The sequence below is a fragment of the Salmo salar genome, chromosome 21 (assembly GCF_965601325.2).
Source record: "Salmo salar chromosome 21, fSalSal1, whole genome shotgun sequence".
Lineage (NCBI taxonomy): Eukaryota > Metazoa > Chordata > Actinopteri > Salmoniformes > Salmonidae > Salmo > Salmo salar.
In genome coordinates, this window is record NC_138311.1 from 45,929,834 (window position 1) to 45,949,857 (window position 20,024).

At 44.0% G+C, this 20,024-nt stretch overlaps 1 protein-coding gene across 2 annotated transcripts; it reads left to right on the forward strand.

The window, feature by feature from the left end:
- Window positions 1-203: 203 nt before the first annotated feature.
- Window positions 204-19,010, forward strand: acmsd (aminocarboxymuconate semialdehyde decarboxylase). 2 transcript variants are annotated; one of them, XM_014165471.2, is made up of 10 exons: window positions 204-394; window positions 7,180-7,224; window positions 15,662-15,758; window positions 15,920-15,969; window positions 17,275-17,511; window positions 17,710-17,803; window positions 17,915-18,010; window positions 18,131-18,303; window positions 18,478-18,576; window positions 18,693-19,010. In XM_014165471.2, exons 1-10 carry the CDS (start codon window positions 305-307, stop codon window positions 18,753-18,755), a joined length of 1,044 nt encoding a protein of 347 aa, XP_014020946.1. In that variant the 5' UTR covers window positions 204-304; the 3' UTR covers window positions 18,756-19,010. The 2 variants fall into 2 exon arrangements, with proteins under 2 accessions (XP_014020946.1, XP_014020947.1); XM_014165472.2 differs by having other exon boundaries at window positions 17,761-17,803.
- Window positions 19,011-20,024: the final 1,014 nt, after the last annotated feature.

Here is a 20,024-nt window from a genome sequence, read left to right on the forward strand (position 1 = left end):
AGTCTAGAAGCGGTCTGGCCCTAGCCCTGGGCTGGTCTGAGTTGTTGTTTTTTTCTCCTCAAAATCAACAATATCCGGCTAATAATGGAGGTCTCGAGGAAAAAATGGTCCGCTGTGTTAGATTTCTTGTCCCAGTCCGCCCATGTCCCTGGCACGGTGTCTGTGAGAAGAGACTATGCCCTGTCAGTCATTCACCTGCTTTTCATTGGAGTGTTTAGGGGGCAGGGCAGTAGGGCGGAGAATAACCTTGCTCAATGCTCATGATAGACACCGTTTACTACCTGTCTCACATTAGGCGAATTGTATGAAAAACACCTGTCATAGTAGATTCATCAGGATGAAGATTGATATTCATAATCACATTTTACCCAAGGAATGGCCCAATCTGAAAGAGGTAGGCTATGTGATACCATACTACTTTACAAGATGCATTGACAACTTTAAAAAACATTTTTTTAATAGAAAGGATGTAATCTATCAGGCTACTTCTCGTGCCCGGTACATGGTGCATTATTAATAGTCTACCTGACGTTTGATTTACATAATGTCAGTATGCACAGTCACCGCTTGGCACCGCACATGCTGTGGTGGATCTAGGAGTTATATCTTGTCTCAATCAATACATCTGGTTATCTAATTGTGTTTTTTTTTACTGAGTCCTCGCATCTGGCAAAAAAACGTATCATTAGTTTTAGAGCAAAATCATGAAGGCCTCAAATAAATGAAGTAACATGTTATAATTGTGTTTGTCAGAATACCAAAGTCCTTGATGAAGACTGTTCATTTGAAACTAACAAGAATATCATCGAGAACTCTAAAGAAATGTTTTTATATTTTCTATGCAGCCAGTAAGGAAATCCTGTGAAAAGTTTTACCACCCCTATTAAATCTCTGCACTGACTTGTTAAACATTAATCAATGCTTGGCAGTGACCCAGTCCTCTAAAGACTGTCTTTCTGTCAATAGGCCTGACCTTAGCTAATGATTGTTCATGTGTGCATCCCAAATGCCACCCAGTTCCCAACATTCACTAGGGCTTGTGGGAATCATGGTCCAAATCAAAAGTAGTGCCCTATATAGGGAGCCACTTTGAACAAACGCCATGTTTTATCCTGGGGAAAAAAATCATTTGTGGGGGTGAGAAAGCCACAGAGGACAACAGGAGTCAGTCAGGACAGAGGCCCAGTCACCCTGGTAGTCAACATGACTCCAATTGCATCATATTGCCGGCAGGTAGCCTAGTGGTTAGGCACTGGACTAGTAACCGAAAGGTTGCAAGATTGAATCCCCGAGCTGACAATGTAAAAATCTGTCGTTCTGCCCCTAACAAGGCTGTTCCTAGTCCGTTATTGAAAATAAGAATTTGTTCTTAACTGACTTGCCTAGTTAAATAAAAGTTAAATTAAAATTAAAAATAAATTAAAATATTGACCCATGCCACTCCTAGTTTATTATACAGACATGTTTATAACAGTGTTATTAAACAACATGGCTGCATCAGAGGCGTTATGTGTTCTGCCCTGTGCATTTTGCACCAACCTGTGGACTCATTGAATAAAATGACTGAACAAATCCCATTCCATTCCATCCCTTATTGTAGTTAGACCTATTATTCTTAGGACCAGATAAACGGCTGCAACCTGTTCAAGACCCATGCCACTAACCAAGCGCTCCAGGACAAGTTGTCCACAGAAATAAAGGAACTTAAAATCAAGAAATTCAACCAAGACAAAAAAGACAAGGCCGAGGATAAAGTCTACTTCTGGAGAAACCCTGACAAAGGACGCCCTGCTCCTCTCCATGACAGACGCAGGAGGGATGACGCTTACTTCCATCCACACCCGTCTGACCAACACTCTACAACCAGCGCCTCATCGGCTTCCAGTGGCAGTTTTTTATTCAACGAGAGACTGGGCCGACGGAAGGGCGCAGGTGGCCGCAGGCACGCGCATCGACGAGATGCCGCACCCGATGGGGTAAGAAGAAACGACTATCAGAGGCAGAGGAGACCGTTCACACGGTCCCAGAACCCACGGGACTGAGTGTCTTTAATTTATCAAGCAAGATATTGAGCCCTGCCCATGTCTCTTTGCTTAATAAAGGGTTATCTTTGTGCCTACAACCCAGTGCAACGATTTTGATGTTAAGGTAGACATGTTCAAGTTTTTTAGAAACATCCGTTTAAGGGAATACTTTAGCTCCCCCAATCCTGACACTTCTATTGAACCAGTAGGTTACTCACCTCTACATACTCCGACTCCTTTTAGAAGCAAGAGTTATTTTGTACCTCCAGCCAATCGCAATCACTCTATCGAGACATATTGCAGACTTGTTGAAAAAGATGTTGCACATCTCCTTCAGAACAAACAGGAGTCCAAATCTTTCCATAATTTACCTAAGGATGAAAAACAAGCTTTGCTTGATTTACAATCCGATACGTCAGTCCTTATTCGTCCTGCTGATAAGGGTGGGTCGGTTGTACTCATGGATAGGACAGTTTATGTAAATGAGTGTCATAGACAGCTGCTAGACAACACATTTTTCAAGAAACTCAGAAGTGACCCCACTTCCCAATTTCAGAATACTATCTTTACTGTCCTAGATGGGTATTTAAATTCTGGTCAGATAACCAAAAAAGAACATGACTTTCTGGCTATTCAACACCCTAAAATTGCCCCTTTCTATACTTTGCCGAAATTACACAAGAACGTTACAAAACCTCCAGGGCGCCCTATTGTAGCAGGCATTGATGCAGTAACGGCCCCTTTATCGACTTTTGTTGACTTTTTTATTAGACCATTCGCAGAACAGCTCCCCTCCTTTGTAAAGGACACCAGCAGTATGATCTCTATCATTGAATCTCTTTATCCTCTCCCTGAGAATACCTTGTTAGTTACTTTTGATGTTGAGTCGTTATACACAAATATTCCACACGAGGGCGGTATTGAAGCCATGGAACATTTTCTTCTGCAACGTGACCCTAATGAACTACCTTCCAGTGCCTGCATTATAACATTGGCTGAAATAGTACTCACACATAACTATTTCGTGTTTCTAAATGATTTCTTTATTCAGACGGAGGGTACTGCAATGGGATCCCCCATGGCTCCTAACTATGCTACTTTTATGTGGGTTACATGGAGAAACAGTCCATTTTCAACCCTCTCAAAAATGTTTTCTTGCCTAACATCATTATTTGGAAACGGTATATTGATGATATTTTTGTTCTATGGAGGGGTGATGCAGAACAGCTCCAGGCATTCCATGCTTTTCTTAACTCCTGTTCTGAACATTTGAGATTTACTATGCAATCTGATACACGTCAAATCAGTTTTCTTGATCTTCTGATCTTGTGTGAAAATAATGTTCTATATACTGATCTTTACAGGAAACCTACTGATCGTAACAGTTTGTTGAGGGCTGATAGTTGTCACCCACTTCCCTTGAAAAATAGTTTGCCCTACAGCCAATTCTGTCGAATCAAAAGAATTTGTAAAAAACAATCAGATTTCGACAGAAATATGGCTGAGACGCACAGAAAGTTCAAGGAGAGGGGGTACAAAAATGATCAGATTAATATTGCCATTGAGAAAATTCAAAACAAAATGAGACATGACCTTTTTCAAGGTCAGTCTCGCAAAAAGACTGTCACGTCCTGACCAGCAGATGGAGCTATTGTTTTAGTTTTGGGATCAGGACATGGCAGTTTTGTGTATGGGGAATGTTTGTATTGTTGATTGGGACTTCCAATTGAAGGCAGGTGTGTTGAGTTGCCTTTGATTGGAAGTCCTATATAGGTGTGTGTGTTTTTCTCTGGGGTTGTGGGTGGTTGTTTTTGCACTGCGTTTCTAGCCTGCAGAACTGTAGCTGTTGTCACCTGTATTGTATTGTTAAGTGGATGCTTTACTCCTTATTTGTAATTAAATATGAGTATTCACATACCTGCTGCGCCTTGGTCCATTTATGAAGACAGCCGTTACAGAACCACCCACCAAACCAGGACCAAGCAGCGGAAGAGGAAGGAGCAGCGCCAGGAGGAACGTAAGGAATGGACCTGGCAGGACGAAAGACAATTCTGGGAGGACAAGTTAAGGGAGCTTAGGAAACCCGAGAGGCACCCCCAATAATTTTTTTGGGGGGGGCACACGGGTAGCTTGGCCAGGCCAGGGAAGAGCCGTAAGCCAGCTACCCGTGACTACAGGGAGGTGCGTATGAGGTGGAGGGCGCCATGTTACACTGAGGTACGCACCATCTCGCCTATACGGACGCACAGCCCAGTTCGCCCAGTACCAGCGCCCCGCAGGTGCCAGGGCAAGGTGAGCATCGAGCCGGAAGGGGTGATGCCAACCCTGCACTCAAGACCGCCAGTGCGCCCTTTCGGTCCGGTGTTTCCCGCTAGACGCACTAGCATGGAGGTGCGTGTCTCCAGGCTGGCACGTCCAATACCAGCCCCACGCATCAGGAGTCTAGTGTGTCAGCCCAGCCTCGCCAGTCAACAGTCACCAGAGCTGCCCGCCAGTCAACAGTCGCCAGAGCTGCCCGCCAGTCAACAGTCGCCAGAGCTGCCCGCCAGTCGTAAGTCGCCAGAGCTGCCCGCCAGTCGTAAGTCGCCAGAGCTGCCCGCCAGTCGTAAGTCGCCAGAGCTGCCCGCCAGTCGTAAGTCGCCAGAGCTGCCCGCCAGTCGTAAGTCGCCAGAGCTGCCCGCCAGTCGTAAGTCGCCAGAGCTGCCCGCCAGTCGTAAGCTGCCCGGTTCTGCCAGAGTGGCCAGACTGCCCGGTTCTGCCAGAGTGGCCAGACTGCCCGGTTCTGCCAGAGTGGCCAGACTGCCCGGTTCTGCCAGAGTGGCCAGACTGCCCGGAGCTGCCAGAGTGGCCCGACTGCCCGGAGCTGCCAGAGTGGCCCGACTGCCCCTCCTGTCTTCCGGTCCAGCCCGAGTGGCCCTCCTGCCCTCCGGCCCAGCCCGAGTGGCCCTCCTGCCCTCCGGCCCAGCCCGAGTGGCCCTCCTGCCCTCCGGCCCAGCCCGAGTGGCCCTCCTGCCCTCCGGCCCAGCCCGAGTGGCCCTCCTGCCCTCCGGCCCAGCCCGAGTGGCCCTCCTGCCCTCCGGCCCAGCCCGAGTGGCCCTCCTGCCCTCCGGCCCAGCCCGAGTGGCCCTCCTGCCCTCCGGCCCAGCCCGAGTGGCCCGCATGCCTTCCGACCCAGCCCGAGTGGTCCATCTGCCAGGGTCAGCCCGAGTGGCCCGTCTGCTCGGCGCCACCAAAGTGGGCGACGCCGAAGGTGGAGCGAGGTCCACGTCCTACACCTGAGCCACCTCCAGGATAGGTGGGTTGGGGAGGGAGGGTGTAGCACAGTGCCGTCGGTGACGGCAGCCACCCTCCCTTCCCTCCCTTATTGTTTAGGGGTTATTGTTTATGGGTTTTTTGTTGGTGTTTTCTGTTGGTAGGTGCATTCCGGGGTCTGCACCTTGAGGGGGGGGGGGGGGGGGTAATGTCACATCCTGACCAGCAGATGGAGCTATTGTTTTAGTTTTGGGGTCAGGACGTGGCAGTTTTGTGGATGGGGAATGTTTGTATTGTTGATTGGGACTTCCAATTGAAGGCAGGTGTGTTGAGTTGCCTTTGATTGGAAGTCCTATATAGGTGTGTGTGTTTTTCTCTGGGGTTGTGGGTGGTTGTTTTTGCACTGCGTTTCTAGCCTGCAGAACTGTAGCTGTTGTCACCTGTATTGTAATGTTAAGTGGATGCTTTACTCCTTATTAGTAATTGAATATGAGTATTCACATACCTGCTGCGCCTTGGTCCATTTATGAAGACAGCCGTTACAAAGACGCATTCTTGCGTTCTAACTACCCGCTATTCAATGTGCTCTGAACAAATTAAGGGAATCGTTCTCAAACATTGGCACATTCTAAAATCTGATGATAGTCTCGGTAATGTGTTTTCGGACCTTCCCTTGGTCGTATTCTCGCGGGGCAGAAATCTCAGAGACCAATTGGTACACTCTGATTTACCACCCCAAGATATTCCTGAACAACGTCTATTTGCTCCCCTACTGGATGGAAATTACAAGTGTAATGGCTGTGCTCAATGCAATGGCACTTATAAATGTAGATCTTTCAAACACCCCCAAACAGGGAAACAGATCCCAATCAAAGGTGTTATCGCGTGCTCCACTAAGGCAGTTATTTATCTTATAACTTGTCCTTGTGGTAAAAATGATGTGGGTAAAACAAAGCGTGAATTAAAAGTACGTATCTCAGAGCATTGTAGCACCATTAGGTGCAAAAACTTGACTTACCCAGTTGCGGCCCACTTTATGGAAGCAAACCACTCGATTTCGTCTCTGCGTTATATTGGCATCGAACATGTCACCCTCCCTAGGAGAGGGGGTGACCTTGATCATTTATTGTTAAAACGAGAGGCTGCCTGGATCTTTAATTTAAAGACCCTTGCTCCCTTCGGTCTCAATGTAGACTTTGATTTGAAGCCATTCTTGTGATTTTTGTGACTTTGCCATTGTAATTGTTTGTAAGCTTGTGTAGTCTAAAATGTATCTATGATCGTATGCTATCCATTTGTTCTTTTGTATGCCGTTTTTATATTTCAGAGTTAACCAATGATATTAGGCCGCATTTGGCCATGATTACAGACACCTGTGTGTCTTCTGACACTATATAAACGAGTCATCTCGCAGTGTTAGTGATGATACCCTGATGAAGACAGCTTGGCTGTCCAAACGTTGGATATTAAAATTATTGCATCTGAGCTCCTAGAGTGTGCGGCTCTCCCTTATTTTCAAGACCCATGCCACACCTACATAAATATCACTGGACTGAAATGGGATGGTGTTGATTGCGTTCCGATTCCTCCCTTTCTGTCTCTGTTCCCATTTGTTGTGAAAGTGGCTCATAGGTAATTTATTCTAATTAAAATGGCTTATGACATTGGCTGGTCTGTTTTTTATCTCTGCAGGCCTACTTTGTGTACAAACCGAACCAAGGTGCATAATGAGAAGTAATGAAAGTTGTAGCTTTCGATATATGGGAGCCAGGAGATATGACTTTGTGAATGTATTAAAATAATATCAGGAAATTCAAAATGTCCTATGCTTAGCAAAACACTTAATTATTCATTATCATGACGGCATAAACCCACTCTAATGACAGTTTTATTTGTTCTTTAGAGATATGGATATGATGGATTTATCCAGCTTCACCATCACTGCAAGGTGAGTCTCAAGTTAGGTTACTCAACAGTACAGTACAATATATATATATATTTTTATTTCACCTTGATTTAACCAGGTAGACCAGTTGAGAACAAGTTCTCATTTACAACTGCGACCTGGCCAAGATAAAGCAAAGCAGTGCGACACAAACAACAACACAGAGTTACACATGGAATAAACAAACGTACAGTCAATAACACAATAGAAAGAAAAAAAAGAAGAAAAAAAACATTTAATGTTGAAGCATATGTTTTCTGTTACCTTTCCATATACTTATAAAATGTGCACATTCTACAGTATAATGGAGATTAAATGTTTTACTTGATGCATGATTTATTACAGACTTTAGCAACAGATTTCACGTCATACAGTATACAGCCTATTTAGTCCATGTATCAAGCATACAGCCTATTTAGTCCATGTATCAACTTGCCCTCTAAATACACCTCTGTTGTTTTCAACCAAGATCTCAGTGATCACTGCCTCATTGCCTGCATCCGTAATGTTCAGCGGTCAAACGACCTCCACTCATCACTGTCAAACGCTCCCTGAAACACTTCAGCGAGCAAGCCTTTCTAATCGACCTGGCCCGTGTATCCTGGAAGGATATTGACCTCATCCCGTCAGTAGAGGATGCCTGTTTTTTTTTTTTAAATGCCTTCCTCTCCATCTTAAATAAGCATGCCCCATTCAAGAAATTTAGAACCAGGAACAGATATAGCCCTTGGTTCTCTCCAGACCTGACTGCCCTTAACCAACACAAAAACATCCTGTGGCGTTCTGAATTAGCATCGAACAGCCCCCCGTGATATGCAACTTTTCAGGGAAGTTAGAAACCAATATACATAGGCAGTTAGAAAAGCCAAGGCTAGCTTTTTCAAGCAGAAATTTGCTTCCTGCAACACAAACTCAAAAAAGTTCTGGGACACTGTAAAGTCCTTGGAGAATAAGAACACCTCCTCCCAGCTGCCCACTGCACTGAGGATGGGAAACTCTCTCACCACCGATAAATCCACTATAATTGAGAATTTCAATAAGCATTTTTCTATGGCTGGCCATGCTTTCCACCTGGCTACCCCTACCGCGGTCAACAGCACTGCACCCCCCACAGCTACTCACCCAAGCCTTCCCCATTTCTCCTTCTCCCAAATCCAGTCAGCTGATGTTCTGAAAGAGCTGCAAAATCTGGACCCCTACAAATCAGCCGAGCTTGACAATCTGGACCCTTTTTTTCAAAAATGATCTGCCGAAATTGTTGCAACCCCTATTACTAGCCTGTTCAACCTCTCTTTCGTGCCGTCTGAGATTCCCAAAGATTGGAAAGCAGCTGTGGTCATCCCCCTCTTCAAACGGGGGGACACTCTAGACCCAAACTGCTACAGACCTATATCTATTCTACCCTGCCTTTCTAAGGTCTTTGAAAGCCAAGTCAACAAACAGATTACCGACCATTTCGAATCCCACCGCACCTTCTCCGCTATGCAATCTGGTTTCAGAGCTGGTCATGGGTGCACCTCAGCCACGCTCAAGGTCCTAAATGATATCGTAACCGCCATCGATAGGAAACAATACTGTGCTGCAGTATTCATTGACCTGGCCAAGGCTTTCGACTCTGTCAATCACCACATCCTCATCGGCAGACTCAGTAGCTTTGGTTTCTCAAACGATTGCCTCGCCTGGTTCTCCAACTACTTCTATGATAGAGTTCAATGTGTCAAATCGGATGGCCTGTTGTCCGGGCCTCTGGCAGTCTCGATGGGGGTGCAAAAGGGTTCAATTCTTGGGCAACTCTTTTCTCTGTATACATCAATGATGTCGCTCTTGCTGCTGGTGAGTCTCTGATCCACCTCTACACAGATGATACCATTCTGAATACTTCTGGCCCTTCTTTGGACACTGTGTTAACAACCCTCCAGACGAGCTTCAATGCCATACAACTCTCCTTCCGTGGCCTCCAACTGCTCTTAAATACAAGTAAAACTAAATGCATGCTCTTCAACCGTCCCCCCATATCTCAGCTCACTGGTCACCATAGCTGCACCCACCTGTAGCACGCGCTCCAGCAGGTATATCTCTCTGGTCACCCCCAAAGCCAATTCCTCCTTTGGCCGTCTCTCCTTCCAGTTCTCTGCTGCCAATGACTGGAACGAACTACAAAAATCTCTGAAACTGGAAACACTTATCTTCCTCACTAGCTTTAAGCACCAGCTGTCAGAGCAGCTTACAGATCACTGCACCTGTACATAGCCCATCTATAATTTAGCCTAAACAACTACCTCTTCCCCTACTGTATTTATTTATTTGGCTCCTTTGCACCCCATTATTTCTATTTCTACTTTGCACTTTCTTCCACTACAAATCTACCATTCCAGTGTTTTACTTGCTATATTGTATTTACTTTGCCACCATGGCCTTTTTTGCCTCCCTTATCTCACCTCATTTGCTCACATTGTATATAAACGTATTTTTCTACTGTATTATTGACTGTATGTTTGTTTTACTCCATGTGTAACTCTGTGTTGTTGTATGTGTCAAACTGCTTTGCTTTATCTTGGCCAGGTCGCAATTGTAAATGAGAACTTGTTCTCAACTTGCCTACCTGGTTAAATAAAGGTGAAATAATATATATATTTTTTTTTATCAAGCATACAGCCTATTTAGTCCATGTATCAAGCATACAGCCTATTTAGTCCATGTATCAGCAAGCTTTCGAAGTTGAATGGGGCTGTAGTGTACTTGCCATTTGTGTATGTGGTGTACATTGTTCTCACTGAATTGAGATGTGACCTAACTCCTTGTTATGAGAGCTTGCCTGCCCATGTTCCATGAGATGTGATAATGCCACATACAGCAGTTACCTTGGCCTGCAATGCTACTACACAGGCAGGGCTGGTCCTGGCCATTCTGCCTCCCTAGACGAGACAAAAACATTGGCTCCCCTACTAGAATACTCCCAGTAAGCAAAATTAAGTTGAAAAGACTTCTAAAATACGTACTTTTACAGACGTTGAAATTAGGTTTAATTTCAATCAGAATTATAAGTGAAAAGACGTATTTTCCAGATGTCGAAATCAGATACATTTTCAGTTCTGAATGAAAGTTGAAAATATGTATTTTTCGGACGTTGAAATCAGGTTCATTTTCAGTTCTGAAAGAAAATTAAATAGCCGTAATTTATAGACGTCTATGTTTGGGACAAATCAAGGCTGGTCCAGACCGGACAGAATCTGAACCAAACATAGACGTCTATGATATGTTCATTATTTGGGTCAGATCGTACCAAAATCCAACATCCGTGGACGTGGAAATCAAGGCCATCCGGACAGGACCAAAAAATGATGTCCAGAATGTGTCAGCCTGTGCTTATTGAGGTATAGCCTACAGTGTCGCCTGAAATAGAATTTTGAGAATGCCCATCTATGTGGTAGGCCTACCATTTGTAAAACACAAAAAAAAGAATGCTTTTCCAAAGACGTCATCCCGTGCTTACTGGGGTGTAGCCTACCATGTTGGCCCTCAATGGAATTTTATGAATGCCCATCCATGTGGTAGGCCCACCGTTTGTAAAAAAGACCCTTGTATTGGCTTTATTATGGATCAAGGCTGGTCCAGAACGGATGGAGAAGATGGCGCCAGAGGTGATGGCTGCCGTTTTACAGGCTCCTAACCAATTGTAGTATTGTGTGTTTTTTCATGTTATTTGTAACTTGTTTTGTACATGATGTTTCTGCCACCGTCTCTTAAGACCGAAAAGAGCTTCTGGATATTAGGACAGCGATTACTCACCTCGTACTGGACAAAGATTCTTTCTATAATAAGTCGGACGCAAAGGATTTACTTCAGACACCGACAAGGCTCAAATTGCTGTCATTCGCATGAAGAAGAGACGGAGATATTGGGAACGTAGGTCGGGGTGCCTTGTAAGGATCTGACGGCAAGTGAGTAATCTGCCTTTACCATCAGTCCTATTACCCAACATGCAATCATTGGATAATAAAATGGATCAGCTCCAATCAAGACAATCCTACAAACCGGACATTAAAAATAGTAATATCTTATGTTTCACCGAGTCGTGGCTGAACGACGACATGAATAACATTCCGCTCTCTGGGTTTTTGGTCCATCGGCAAGATAGATCAGCTGCCCCCAGTAAGACAAGGGGTGGCAGTCTGTGTCTATTTATAAATAACAGCTGGTGCACGAAATCTAATATTAAGGAAATCTCAAGGTTTTGCTCACCTGAGGTAGAGTATCTCATGATAAGCTGTAGACCACAAAATTTACCAAAAGAGTTTTCATCTATATTTTTCATAGCTGTCTATTTACCACCACAAACCAATGCTGGCACTAAGATGGCACTCAACGAGCTGTATAAGGCCAAAAGTAAACAAGAAAATTCTCATCCAGAGGTGGTGATCCTAGTGGCAGGGGACTTTAATGCAGCGAAACGTCAATCCTCTTAACCTAATTTCTACCAGCATGTTACATGTGCAACCAGAGAAAAAAAACTTTAGACCACCTTTACTCCACATACAGAGATGCATACAAAGCTCTCCCTCGCCCTCCATTTGGCAAATCTAACCATAACTCTATCCTCCAGATTCGTCAGGCTTGCAAACTCGTGCTTGCAAACTATTACAGTTTACAAAGACGAAGCACATCCGCGAGCTTCCCAGTGACACAAGTCTACCAGACAAGCTAAATAACTTCTATGCTCGCTTCAAGGCAAGCAACACTGAGGCATGCATGAGAGTATCAGCTGTTCCGGACGACTGTGTGATCGCATTCTCCGTAGCCGATGTAAGACCTTTAAACAGCTCAACATTCACAAGGCTGCAGGGCCAAACGGATTACCAGGACGTGTACTCGGAGCATGCGCTGACCTACTGGCAAGTGTATTCACTGACATTTTCAACCTGTCCCTGACCGAGTCTGTAATACCTACATGTTTCAAGCAGACCCCCATATTCCCTGTAACCAAGAACACCAAGGTAACCTGCCTAAATGACTACCGACCTGTACCACTCATGTCTGTAGCCATGAAGTGCTTTGAAAGGCTGGTCATTATCCCAGAAACCCTAGACCCACTCCAATTTGCATACTGCCCCAACAGATCCACAGATGATGCAATCTCTATTGCACTCCACACTGCCCTTTCCCACCTGGACAAAAGGAACACCTATGTGAGAATGCTATTTTTTTACTACAGCTCAGCGTTCAACACCATAGTGCCCTCAAAGCTCATCACTAAGCTAAGGACCCTGAGACTAAACACCTCACTCTGCAACTGGATCCTGGACTTCCTGCCAGGCTGACCCCAGGTGGTAAGGGTAGGTAACAACATATCTGTCACGCTGATCCTCAACACGGGGGCCTCTCAGGGATGCGTGCTCAGACCCCTCCTGTACTCCCTGTTCACCCATGACTGCATGGCCAAGCACGCCTCCAACACCATCATTAAGTTTGCCGATGACACAACAGTGGTAGGCCTGATCACCGACAACGATGAGACAGCCTAAAACTTCTCCCTCAACGTGATCACCGAGCGTGCCTCCATTCTCATCGATGGGGCTGTAGTGGAGCAAGTTGAGAGCGTCCACATCACCAACAAACTATCGTGGTCCAAACACACCAAGACAGTCGTGAAGAGGGCACAAGAACCCCTATTCCCCCTCAGGAGACTGAAAAGATTTGGCATGGGTCCTCTAATACTCAAAAAGTTCTACAGCTGCACCATCGAGAGCGTTATGACTGGTTGCATCACCGCCTGGTATGGCAACTGCTCGGCCTCCGACCGCAAGGCACTACAGAGGGTAGTGCGTACGGCCCAGTAAATCACTGGGGACAAGCCTCCTGCCATCCAGGGCCTCTATACCAGGCGGTGTCAGAGGAAGGCCCTTAAAATTGCCAAAGTTTCCAGCCACCTTAGTCATTGACTGTTCTCTCTGCTACCGCACGGCAAGCGGTACCGGAGCGCCAAGTCTAGGACAAAAAGGCGTCTTAACAGCTTCTACCGCCAAGTCATAAGACTCCTGAACAGGTCATCAAATGGCTACCCGGACTATTTGGATTGTCACCCGGACTATTTGGATTGTCACCCCCACTCCACCCCCATTTTTACGCTGCTGTTACTTTCTGTTTATTATCCATGCATAGTCACTTTACCTCTACCTACATGTACATATTACCTCAATTACCTCGACTAACCTGTGCCTCTGACCAGGTACCCCCTATATAGCCTCGCTACTGTTATTTTGTTGTTGCTCCTTAATTATTAGTTTTCTATTTTTCTTCTTTATTTTTATTTTTTAAATTTAATTTATATATTTTTTTCTTTCGTTTTGTTTGTAAAAACTTTCTTAACACTTATTTTTCTTAAAACTGCATTGTTGATTAAAGGGCTTGTCAGTAAGCATTTCACTGTAAGGTCTACACCTGTTGTGTTTGGCGCAAGTGAAAAATAAAATGTGAATTGGTTTGATTGGTCCTGAATCCTGTAACTAATCAGTTTGGCTATTTAAGCTCTGAATATCAGCTACCTAACTTTATCAGGAGGAGTTATCCTGAGCCTGTTTGCAATGTGTTTACACAGCGAGAAATGCAGAAGTATTTTCTTTTTGTAAGGATGTAAGGATAAAAATGTAAGGATACAAACTTGAAATCACTGATCATATTTTAGCTCACGGGATGAAACTCCTGGACAGCAGTTGAGTAGCCTGATTTTCCATCCCATATTGTTCATTTTACTTTGATCTGTCCTGTTTTTAGGATATGTTGTTTGTTAACATGTCAGCGCATTTTTTATTTGATTGGGCGCCATTTAGGTTAGGCTATTTGATCGGAGAAACCTGCATGATGTAAAAAGTGTCCGTCTCATTACATTGTATCTCCACATACTCTATTCTACCATATGCTATATCTGCTACATGATTTATGTTACATTCTTTTTCTTGACGGAATGTTGGTAGGGCGCTGCAGCGATGTGTCTCTCCAAGAGGACCCTGGAGAGGCGCGCTGAGAATGGACAAGATAAATATTTTGCCTCCCTGCCTTTGACAAAGTGGGCACTGCTTATCACAGCGTGGCATCAATGCTCCCCTAAAAAACCCACATGCCACTGGTTGAGAGAAATTGTTGTTGATTTGGGCCAGAATTATGTGAGGTTTTATGTATTGTTGTAGGTACATCTTGTTCAGTTTAGCTCAGAAAATTCCGCCCTTGTCAATCTGTGGCTGTAGGCGACCACCTAATCCTGCCTAATGAGCAGGCCAGCCCTCTACTCAGGCTCTCCTGGGCTCTCTACAAGATCTCATTCACACAAAGCTAGTCTAGTGTTGCCATACCTCAAATATCACATCGTTGTCACGCCTCGAAGCCTGGTTCTCGAGAGGCCAACACAAAGCCAAGCCTCCCTCTTGGTGCCATCTGTGGGTAGTGAGTGGGCAGCACAGTAAGATGTCATACAGACACTGGCACCCACTGGGTCCAGCAACACCCCTGTGTGTCACTATGGCTGTGTTGAAATATTTGTTACCCTAATTGGTCTAATTGACCAATCACATCAGATCTTTTCACATCAGATCTTTTTCAGAGCTGATCTGATTAATCAAATGATCAATTAGTGAAAAAAAGATCAGACTTGGGCTGCCTGTAAACATAACTTGTGTGCGTACATGTACTTGCTTTTGTGTGTGTTGACACCTAAATGTAAAGTAATAGCCAATGAGACACTTTCAACTCCCTCTCTAGTTTCCAAATGTTTCTCTTTGCTGCCATCAGGTGGCTGATTACACATACACATTTCAATTCCACTTGAGTGATTTGCTTCTTATATGACATAGAAGTATTCTTGTTTTTTTCTTTTCTTTTTTTCTATTGTTTATTACCCCTTTTTCTCCCCAATTGGTAGTTAAAGTCTTGTCTCATCGCTGCAACTCCCGTACGGACTCGGGAGAGGCGAAGGTCGAGAACCGTGCGTCCTCCAAAACACAACCCAACCAACACAACTGCTTCTTGACACAATGCCCACTTTACCCGGAAGCCTGCCGCACCAATGTGTCAGAGGAAACACCGTACACCTGGTGACTGTGTCAGCGTGCACTGCGCCCGGCCCGCCACAGGAGTCGCTAGTGCGCAATGAGACAAGGACATTGATCCCGGCCAAACTTTCCCCTAACTCGGACGATGCTGGGTCAATTGTGCGCCGCCCCATGGGTCTCCCGGTCACAGCCGGCTGCGACAGAGCCTGGACTCGGACCCAGAATCGCTAGTAACACAGATAGACCACTGCGCCACTCGGGAGGCCATAGAAGTGTTCTTGCTCATCAAACATCAATTGTAGGCATGAAGCAATGAAGACAATGGAAGGCATAGAAACCAAAAAAGACAAATCAAGTGTCCTTCACTCTCTGGAGTTTTGTGCCAATCCATATTTTAGGGGGAAGCAAAAATGATGAAAGACGGGAAGTTGTTCCGTGTGATCCAGGAGAACTGTTGGGATGCAGACGCAAGGATTCGGGACATGGATGCACACGGTATATACACACATATCCAATATCATCCTCATGTCAAAATCCTCTTGACAGCATATTTTGAAGACGGCAGAGTCATTCATGTTGCCTGTAAAGTAAGTCTGTATTGGAATGTTGTGGGTTTTGATGATGATGATGATGATGATGATGATGCTCTACTTTAGGGGTGACGGTCCAAGCCTTGTCCACAGTGCCTGTCATGTTTAACTACTGGGTAAGTCTGTCTGCAAGTGGCAAAAATAAACAATAGATTTTTGTTAAAGATGCTTCACATAGGATATTTCAGAAAATGTCCATAATATATCTGCCGCTAATAGTTTCACACTATTATGCCACATTCAAAACAACTGGGATCTCGGAAATGGGAACTCGGAAATCCCCAACTTCTGACCTCAGCGCGTTCTAAACAACTGGGAACTCGGGAAAAAACTAGCTTCTACTCGGAATTCCAACTCAGGAACTCAGGCCTCTTTCTAGAGCTCCGACTTTCCGACCTGAAGATCACTGACGTCATGATTTGACCTCCTGTTTTTCAGAGTTCCAGGTTGTTTTGAATGCGGCATTACTTACCCGCCAGTGTCGTGATTGGCTGTGATATTCGCCTATTGATTTCTCCCGCCAGAGCAGCATCTGTTGTCAAACTGTGAAATCTGTTCTGGCTTTGTGGCTGTGATATCTAGCGGAAATCACTCATTCCCTGGTTGCTACAATTCTACATTGTTCACTCAATTTCAGTTTATGTGAGAAAACAACCTTTCCTCTAATGCTAAACTTAACCATTTAACCTAACTCCTAAACTTAGCCCTAACCTTAACCCTAACCCCTAGCCTTGCTAACGATGTTAGCCACCTAGCTAGAATTTGTAACATATCATAGGTTTTGCACATATATTCAAATTTGTAATATATTGTACATTTTCAAAATTTGTAACATATAATACATTTAGCAAATTCATATCATATTGTACATTTGATAAATTAGTAAAATATCATACAAATTATAATTCACAACTTATTATACGAAATAGGTGATGGACATCCACAAACTATTACATACCATATGAAATGTAACATATCATACTAATTGGAGCATCATCTGATTAACATACAAAATAATCAGAAATGCTCTGAGACCAGGTTGCAACCACACACTGAAATTAAGTGAACAGTGTAGAATTTTAGCAACCAGGAAATGACAGAGCGATTTCCACAAGACCACACAGCCAAAAAGTCTGGTGGGAGAAATCAACAGGTAAATATCACAGCCAATCATAAACACTGTCGGGTAAGTAATACTGTGAAACACTATCATTCCACTATTAGCGATATATTATGGTATTCTTTTTAAGTTACAATGCAAAAATGTAAAAAAATATCCTTACTTTTACTCTCTGACATGTTTTTTTTTACCTCACTTCTCCCTTTTCTAAGACTTTGATGTGCTTACTTCACTGTAAACATAGCTGCCAATGCATTACTATGGCTTTGGTTGTGTTGAGTTCACTTCCCTGTTGTGACAGGCCAAACCTCATGACACCCTGGACCTGTGTGGGATCCTGAATGACGACCTGGCTAAGACAGTGGCGCTCCACCCCCGGCGCTTCGTGGGGCTGGGTACCCTGCCCATGCAGGCTCCTGACCTGGCTGTGCTGGAGATGAAGCGTTGTGTTAGGGAGCTGGGCTTCCCTGGTGTCCAGATCGGCTCCCACATTAACACCTGGGATCTTAACGCCCCCGAACTCTACCCAATCTATGCTGTAAGAGCCATACAAAGCCAGATAGAAACCCTACTGAAAATCATACTCTGGCTCCGTCTAGACTAAACCTAAGATAGTTTGTGGACCAGATAGTAGTGGCCTATGAACTAGACACATTTGAAGTTCGAGTATCAATTCATCATGACTGTGTAATGATGTCGATTATGAAAAGAAAGTGATATTCCCGCTTTTCTATAGGCTGCTGAGGAACTGAACTGTTCATTTTTTGTACACCCATGGGACATGCAGATCGATGGGAGGATGGCCAAGTACTGGCTCCCCTGGTTAGTGGGTGAGTAAGAGGGTAAAGACTCAGCTCTGTTCTGATCAATCAATGCCATGTCACAGCCTCCCTGGATGACATTGTCACAAATGAGTAAACATTATTTATTTTTTTGTACAGGTATGCCATCCGAGACTACCATGGCCATTTGCTCAATGATCTTCGGAGGTGTCTTTGAGAGATTTCCCAAGTTGAAGGTCTGCTTTGCTCATGGAGGTAATTTACAATATATAGAGGAACAAATAATGACATTCAGTAAACAGTAGAAGTATGAATTAGGAGAATCCAAGAATCACCCTTGAAAGATTGACGTGTGAAGCAACGTTTTTTCCTTAGGGGGTTCTTTCCCGTTCACTATTGGCCGAATTGAACATGGGTTCCAGGTCCGTCCTGACCTCTGTGCTGTGGATAACAAAGTCAACCCACGGAAATACCTGGGCTCCTTCTACACTGACTCCTTAGTGCATGACCCCATCGCCCTCAAGCTACTTATTGATGTGATTGGAAAGGTATGCAGTGATGTGTCTAATTTCTAAATGGCAATGTAGTTATCTTCACTGATCTAGACAAATTATATTTCTCATTAGTAAGTAGTTTAAATGGCTTGAAGGTTTGAAGTTTGTATTGGTAGAGTTTACACAAGTGTTTATTACAGTCTCAGTTCTTATTATTTTCTCCCATAGGATAAGGTGATGTTAGGAACAGACTATCCATTCCCACTGGGTGAGCTGCAGCCAGGAGCGTTAATAGAGTCCATGAAGGAGTTTGATGGTGGTTTAAAGGTAAGGTAACCCACTGAATGTGCTTTCTTTCTCTTGCAAAAAGTGTCTGTGATAAAAGAATAAGAGCGGGAACATGTTGGTTTATGAATTTTCATGTGTTTGCTTTTCCTTTTCAGGACAAACTGCTTGCAGGCAATGCACTGGACTTTTTGGGGATTAGAAGAGAACAATTTCAGTGATTTACAGCATGAAGATACTGTCAAAACAAAAATGGAAAACAATGTTTGACTTTCAAATTACTCTTGAGTATTGGCAGGACCATAAAACAGATACAACCTATTGTGTGACCAAAATGTAAATATTTAATTACGAAGATACTTTTCATCTATTTAGATAATTTATCATGATTTTTGTTTACACTGTTGGAAGTCATCTGTGGTCAACACTCTTTTTGCTGTTTATGACTAAATAAAATTGAATGTCCATTTCAAACAGCTTCAAATATTCAGTCAGTTCATTCAAATTCAAACAAACAGCTGCACCAGCCAGCAGGTGAGAGAGGATTTTGACTAAATGGGATACAGCTTTTGTCAGATCAGTCTTTTCATAGCAGGTTAGGATAATTTACGCAGCAGGTTAGGAGAATTGGGCCACGGTAAGGAAAAGGGTTAGCTAAAGACGTTTGACGTTAATTTGACAAAAACGGTATCCTTTCTAGCCATGACCATTTGTCAAGTGTCAAAGTGCAGCTGGTAGGACGGAGTCAGGCGCAGGACACAGAACTGAGTAAAAAACGTGCTTTAGTCGAATAAACCACAACAATAATTCCACGCAGGGAAAATACTCCAGCTCACAGAAATAGTGAACACTTAACAACAAACAAACACGCACAAAAACCATGTGGGAAGCAGAGGGTTAAATAGGGAATAAATCATAATGTAATGGAAACCAGGTGTGTACAATAAAGACAAAACAAATGGACAATGAAACGTAGATCGCCGCCCGAACAAGGAGAGGCACCAATTTCGGCGGAAGTCGTGACACCATTAGAGAGCGGTGAGAAACTGAATGAACTGTCATTGCCTGGCCTCCAATCTGTACAGATTCCACAGCCACAAAGTCAAAATTGGCTATTTGGTCTTAATTTAAAGGAAAAATCCACCCAAAAACAATATTTTGGTATTTGTTTTATTAGTCCATTGTTGACATAGTCTAAAATATTTTGCTTGTCAACAATCAAGTTTTCAGGATATGTTACTTTCAAAATACAGAAATCATCCCTGTATGCATCCTACAGAGATGATTTCTGTATTTGGAAAGTTGCATAAGGTTAACACACACAGGAGGTTGCTGAGGGGAGGATGGCTCATAATAATGCCTTGAATGGATTCAATACCATTCCACTTATTTTGCTCCAGCGACTACAACGAGCCTGACCTCCCCAATTAAGGTGCCACCAACCTCCTGTGGTACCAGTACTGAGTCAATGTGCAGGGGTACAATTATTA

What these genes read in the sequence shown, in the direction of transcription:
- acmsd (XM_014165471.2), top strand. Translation starts at nt 305, where the DNA reads ATGAAAAACACCTGTCATAGTAGATTCATCAGGATGAAGATTGATATT. An exon ending in TCGGGACATGGATGCACACG is followed by an intron (nt 15,759 to 15,919) that starts GTATATACACAC and finishes GCTCTACTTTAG; the next exon opens with GGGTGACGGTCCAAGCCTTG. An exon ending in GGTCTGCTTTGCTCATGGAG is followed by an intron (nt 18,011 to 18,130) that starts GTAATTTACAAT and finishes TTTTTTCCTTAG; the next exon opens with GGGGTTCTTTCCCGTTCACT.